The sequence below is a fragment of the Agelaius phoeniceus genome, chromosome 4 (genome assembly GCF_051311805.1).
Source record: "Agelaius phoeniceus isolate bAgePho1 chromosome 4, bAgePho1.hap1, whole genome shotgun sequence".
In the NCBI taxonomy this organism is placed as follows: Eukaryota; Metazoa; Chordata; class Aves; order Passeriformes; family Icteridae; genus Agelaius; species Agelaius phoeniceus.
The window spans coordinates 60,330,367-60,337,149 of NC_135268.1; the positions used below are offsets into that span (position 1 = coordinate 60,330,367).

Consider the following 6,783-nt stretch of genomic DNA (forward strand, 5'->3'; position numbering starts at 1 on the left):
AGGTTAAAAAAAAAATCTCTGAAAAACCACCACCACCGACAAAAAAAGAACAAAGGAAGAAACAAAGCCAGTAAATGAATTTGGACAGAAGAGAAACTTCACTGTTGCCTTTCAGGTACAGCAGAAGTCACTATGTGGTGCAACATGTATGTGTAGCTAAAGAGTGTGAGATGCTTAATTTGCAAAGTTCTGTTAATGGGGCATAATTTTAATCTACTTCAAACAAGCAATAGCTCTTGTTATCAGTAAAACCTTTGATCCTTTTAAGAGGGTGATTTTGAAGGGATTCTAAGAGTTTCCCCAATGAGAATTATATTGGAATGTCTGTTAGCTGTATCTTAAGGTTCATTGTTGTATGGAACCAAACACCCCCATTACTTCATAAGAACAGAAAAGGGAAACTCTCTACATAATCTGGAGAGTGAAAACTTGAACCTTCATATCCTCAGGAAGATGAATTCTCTTGAGAGAAATTTATTTGTCTGCAGTAGAAAAGCCTAATTGAAGTGATGTGCAGATGCTGTTTGCCAAAAGCATGGAGCTGGTCTTTTGGCTGGAAGGAGGTGGTGTTAGAGCACAATGCCATAATCAGGTTTCTGTTTTACCATAGACTCTTGAATGACAGATGCAGGTCCCTTCAGTGTGGTGGTGGTAGGAGTTTTTCCCTCTTCCTTCTCTAAAATGGGCACGTGTCTTCCTTAATTTGCAGGACAATTATGTGATGTGTGTTCCTTAAAGTTTTTAGGTTTTGAATACTCCAGCTACTGGGCTATAAAATTAGATCAGTGGATAAACAGATGCTAGACAAAAGCTATAAAGAATCTAATAAATACAAGACAATAGTAAATGTGACTCATCCGTAAAGTATACAAGTGTTGACTTGGATTCAATCTTTAAATAAGGATTTTGGTTTTTACAAATGTGCATTATTTACACACTGGATTATATTTTTGAGTTTTCCATATTTTGTGTAATGTGAGATTTCCTTATTTTGACAACTGAGATGGTTCTTGCTTGAATCTGTTTGTCAGAGAACATCAGATATGTTCATTCAATCTAGGCATTAAATACTGAATTTGTGTAAAATGCCAACAGTCAAATGCTATATGTGTATTTTTTATTGTCTAGTATTGAGAATATGCTTTGAAATTATTTCTAGCGCTCGATTTTGTGCCTGAAGATCTTATTTCTTGTGTTTAGAGTCAGTTATGATTCTTACATAGATGTGATTCATAGGTGGATACAAATAAGTAATAGGAATCCCAAACATAGTATTTTAGCTTGTATGAATTTGTGGGGTTTGGCTCATGACTTTTGAGCTTTGATGAGTAGCAGAACTGCAGATGCTCTTGCGAAAAGTACGTGAGGTTCTTGGTTGCCTTCAAATTAGCAGCACAACTTCTGTTAGTTGACTGCAAGAACAAGCCTTAGAGATTGAATTATATTTACTCTGCATTGTTTCAGAAAACAGCTGCAGCAGTTTAAGATATTAATGCAGCCCAAGCTATTTGCTGCTGCCCTTTTGGAATGTATTGCTCCCACATCAGAATCAGAACATGGAAGGTGATCATGTGCTTTGGCCACATCAGGGTGAAGTTGAGCAGCTTAGCTTAAACTGCTGCTGAAAGTTGTTTTAAAGAGAAGCTGCCAGACTGTGCTCGAGTGGATGAGGTGCAAGTACACGTTACATTCCAGCAGCTCTCCTTTGGCAGCAATGATCTCCAGCAGAGGAATAGGACAGACATTTGGGGGTGGTAAGTTTTTAAACTATCTCAGCTAGAGCTACTAAACCTTGTCTGTTAAAATGCTGAGATGACTGTTAATCAAACCTTTATTTGGACAAAACTGTGGTGAAACAAAGAACTAGATTACTCTTCATGCGTGACTGGAAAGTAGAGCATGTTTTTTGAAATAGAACAGTTCCAAAATAAGAAAATTGCAGATTCTGACTTATTTTCAGTCCTCAAAATACTCTCCCTTTTAAATTGCAATGGTCTGATGAAATGTGAGGAAATAGCTCCTTTATTAATCAAATGTTTTTCTTTCTGTACTTTTTACTTCCAACCGTAGTGTAAGAACTGCATGGGGTACAGCTTTGTTCCTTGGCATTGGCAAGAGCTAGCATTTTTGTAAGTGATGTGTAGTTTTCTCTCTAACTAAATACTGGTTCAGCAGACCAGTGTGTGCGTGCCAGCTTTGTACAATAAAGTGTTTGGCAGATAAGTCAGATCTGGAATACAGAGCACCTGGACCAAGAAAGGTTATTTCTCATTATTGACAGTGATTTGAACTATGGCAATGGTACACTTGATGTAGGATCTGATGCAAAGAGGCCCAAGTTTTTAATTACCAAAAAGCTAATGAAAGAAATGTTGCAATGATATTTTTAGACTCTTATTTGGATGAAATTCCATTAGAAAATCCAAGTCATTTATGATCATCAGTTTTTTGCTACAGTGTACCTAAGCATAGGTCACTAACCTGCCTGTGTTTACAGGATGGGATTTAGACCAATGTTTGAGGAACACTTAATTGCCTACTGATTGCAGGACTTTCTTTTGGGTATTTTTTTGCCCCTCAGCTCTAGCCAAATGATTGGTATGAAGAAACTAGGTCCTGTGAGGTCAGATAATGCTGTTTAATGCTAAAACTCCTACTACTGCCCTACATGGGATTTGGCAACCTTTCTCTTGATAACATCAGGCCAGGAGTCCAGTAAATCATGAGTGTTGTCCACTAGATAAGATAATATGAATGTGATGAATTAAGCTCAAGAAGAGTACTTCAGCAGCTAATAAATCCAGGTCCTTTGCCAGGCTATTCAATTATTGTTGCTTGTTTGACATACAGATTTTATTTAGAGAGGTAGTCTTTAATGTATACTGTTTATATATTCCTAATCCAGTTTATATATTGTTTCCTTTAAAATAATAGAATTTAATTATTTATTAATTCATTTTAACCTTGAAAATATATTGTAGGAAAGTTGAAGTATTTAAGAAAAATATTAGACTGGTTTAGGGTATCTTTTGTAGCAGACTTACCTCCTTTGCTGCTTCTTTTCTGAAATTGTTCTATGAATTTTACTTTCCTTTGCATGTACCCTGTATTGACCCTGTATTAATAATGAGAACCCTGTATCCATTACCTGTATTAATAATTAGAAAACAGTTTTGTTGGTTTGTCTTTTAAGGGGAAAAATGGGAGCCTTTTATTTTTAAATGAAGCAAAGAAAAATCAAAACTTGGAGCATTTTGATATTAGGTTGTTAATTTGGCCACTGCTTTTGGATTATATATTTAGGTGTAATTTGATAGTTATGTGATGGAAAAGATGCATGTGTACAGTTAATGCACTTGTTATGAGCTGATAATGTAGTATTTAAGTATCTTCGACTTAAAGGAGGAATAGGCCACTGTCATCTTTTCTTCCACTGAATTCCCTGCCTTTTTATTCTGTCCCTTCTCTAGCTTTAATACACTTTTGCTGATTGCATGTATGAGCCTTTTACTTTGGTGCTTTGAAGAGGGCATGTTCTGGAAAAAGCTCAACAGGCAGCCCTGGTGCTGAGTGCTGCTTTCAGTCAGACGTGTTGCTCTTATATCTGCCTAAGGCCTGAAAATGCACTTTCCTTTTGCTTCTGCATAATCTTATGTTATCCATTCATTCTTTTCAACTACTGATTAATCTCTCCATTGTTTTCCTTCTCTTTTCTTTTTACATTCTTCTCCTTGCCCTCTATCCATCATGTTGATACATGGTTTAACAGAATGTTGTCAGGGCAGAACTAGTGAAATATCCTGAAGAAGATAACCAACATCACACTTCCAACTGCCAGAGCAAAGTCTGCTCAATGCAGTAGTTCAGGTATTGATGGAAAACTTGGTTTGTTTCTTTTTTATAAGCTGCATTGCTTTTACATGAAGTAACAACTGTTAAAGTAAGTTCTTTTGGAAGATTGTGTTTTGTATGTGTAAGTACTTGTAATACTCAACATATTATTTTGGAACTTTTTAATTACAATTAATTACATAGTGTTTCTAATAGTCAGTTTGTAGAAACTTTGAAATTCTTCATGTTACTGTATTCAGTGCTGTACATTCAAAATATTACATAGCTGTCTCAGATGGAAATGTATGCAAAATAGTACATTTCTGTCTCCTCATGTAGGAGAGAGCATCAGTCTTATCATATGCTTTGTAAATAGAATGCGTACTATCTGTTAGATTGTATTAGAGAATAAATATAGCATGTAGAGCTTCTTTTAATGTTAATATAATCTTTAGCCAGTATGCCTATCAAAGCTTTTTAAAAGTATTGCTGTATTTAAAATTTGCTTTGAATTCTGTCCATATTTTCTGATGAAATGCTTGGAGTAAAGACAAAAAGACTTAGGTACAATTTCCAGTTACAATTTATGCAGTTATTATTAAAGAATGAATGGCACAGCTTTTGCAAATAAATTCTGTTTTATTACTCTGACACAGAAAAATTTTTGTGGAAGTAAAACTGTATTATTCTCTGCTTTAGCAAGAAAATTCTATTCCTTTTGTAGTGTTGTGATAACCTACCCAGGCACTTGCTTCTGTTTAGCATGAATAAACCTAGAATTATAATGAGCATTAGCACCTGATAAGGTTTCCTGTAAGGTAGTGAAAAAAAATACTGATTTGTTTGTTATTTTTCCCTTTGTATTTCATAAAAATCTGTTGAATGCTTTCCCAGCATGAAGCTTCTATTTTCTGATTGTTACTGTGTTTTCTTTTATGACAGAGAGTGGTGAAGGCAGATATTGTCAACTACAGTCAGGAGCCTGTGACAAGAACCATCAATCCTTCCAGGAGCTCAATGTGTGCAGTTCAGTGACCACCCTGTTCTTCTCTGGCTTGAGAGCTTTGCAGTGCTCCTGCCTTGATGCAGGCTCTGGGACACCAGGAACGTTGTTTTAACAGGGACCAGCACAACAATGCCATTAGAGGTTTCAGAAACACTTTGCACCATTGTCCATTACAAAGCAGCAGGCAGTTTTTTGACTGGCTCAAATTCAAACATGAGACCACACACTTGAAAAATTTCAGTCTATATTCTTTAAAATTATATTTAAATGAAACTGTATAACTGTGTTTATGTTTCATCCTCTCTATTTGACTGATACCAGAATAAAAATAGATGAGGAAGCCCTGTGCTCAAAATGCTTTTAAAGACATTACCATGGAAGGGTATTTTGCCAAAGCATTTTTAATTTTTTTCTCCAGTTATTTGAACTAACACTCAACAAAATGTTACTTGGAAAAGCTGTTGTTGGAATAATTTTAAACACATAATATATATTTTATCTAGGGATAATTTTGAAAGTGTTCAATTAATATATATACACTTAGCACAAAATGTATAAGTTGTATCCAGTGAGAAACCATGCTTGAAATAAAGCTGTTATTATAAAAATAGTTACTTCTCTGAAGTCTCAAGTTGTCTCCATAGATGCTCTGAAAAATGCTAGTGTTTTTGTGTATTTTTATTACAGCATTACTTCTTGCACTATTAGATAGGCTTATATGTCCTTATGAATGTGGATGAATCTCAGTCAACAGTTTGGTCTGTAAATGATGAGTGGGATATTCAACATGCATTAGAAACTGTTGATAGATCAATTAGCATCAGTCACTTTAAGTAACTAACAGAATGACTTTTGGCCTGGTACTCTTTTCTTTCGAATATAGAATAAATGACAAATAAAAAGCTGTGTGCTCTGTGATCTTCACACTTGTTCCCTGTTGCTTTTCTAGCAGTGCACACAGTTCTCTGCTGGCACATCTGAACAGAAAGCCAAGGAGAGAAAAAAAATTAAGCTGTCTCAATTCCCAAACTAGAAATCTTTTCCTGTTTAAACTCTAGAATGTGCTTTCTAACAATGACAAGGAAACATTTGGAGATTCAGAAAGTAATGAGGCTACAAAGGATGCTTGTATATCACAAGTGAAAATTATGAGGTTCTTCAAGTGAATATTACTATTAAGCTGTTCAAGCAAGTGATTATTAGTTGGAACAATTAAAATATTAGTAGTTTAACAAAATAGCTAAAATATTTTAATTATGTTAAAAAAATTTCAGATCACAAAAAATCCTATTTATTAGCTTAACATATAATTATATAACTGTGGTATGACTTAGTGTGTACTGTTTAGCATTCAGATGTGGGAAATTCTAAGAAGCTGAGATACTGAGAAATTATGCTACACTAAGGTAGGTGTGATTTGCAGTAAATTATTCGTTCTAGTCTGAATTCTTGCTCCTTCCCATGGGGTTTGTGTCCCACTGCATTGCTTTACTGTACAGTTAACTGCAGCTATGAGAACTCTCTTCCACTACCACCAGATGAGAACTTCTCTTCAAAGAGTTTTTCATCATGGTTATTCACTTCATAAGTTTATGGCCTCCAAGGCAGGTGGAAAGTTTTTTTAAATCCTTACATTTCTTGGTGTGTTTGTGGCCTCAGCTCTGCTCATATGTTCAAATATTGACAAGAACTGCCCCCTCTGAGAAGCTGAGCATAATGTAGCTCAGGCAGGTGGCTGTGGTCTTTCTCTAGGCCAGGTGTATCATCTTCATGGTCCTTCTTCCCAAGTAATATGTAGCATGGTCTTAAACACCCAACTTCTTGGGTTGATTAAGTTTTTTTCTTTAAAAAATTTCTGTAGTTTTACTTTACAAAAGAAAACGCTTTTTTGTAACTTCATATGCAGAGTCCATTACCACCTTGAATAATAAAAAATTTTTGCTTTT

General features: G+C 35.2%; 1 protein-coding gene across 2 annotated transcripts in view; it reads left to right on the forward strand.

The window, feature by feature from the left end:
* Positions 1 to 5,447, forward strand: part of RAB28 (RAB28, member RAS oncogene family) — a 63,496-nt gene extending 58,049 nt beyond the window's left edge. Inside the window, exons 7-8 of one of the 2 annotated variants that reach the window (XM_054632590.2) lie at positions 3,770 to 3,867; positions 4,774 to 5,447. In XM_054632590.2, the coding sequence (XP_054488565.1) occupies positions 3,770 to 3,862 (93 nt within the window). In that variant the 3' untranslated portion in view covers positions 3,863 to 3,867; positions 4,774 to 5,447. The remainder of the gene's footprint in view (positions 1 to 3,769; positions 3,868 to 4,773) is intronic. The other variant, XM_054632589.2, reaches the window with a different exon arrangement.
* The last annotated feature ends 1,336 nt before the right edge of the window (positions 5,448 to 6,783 follow it).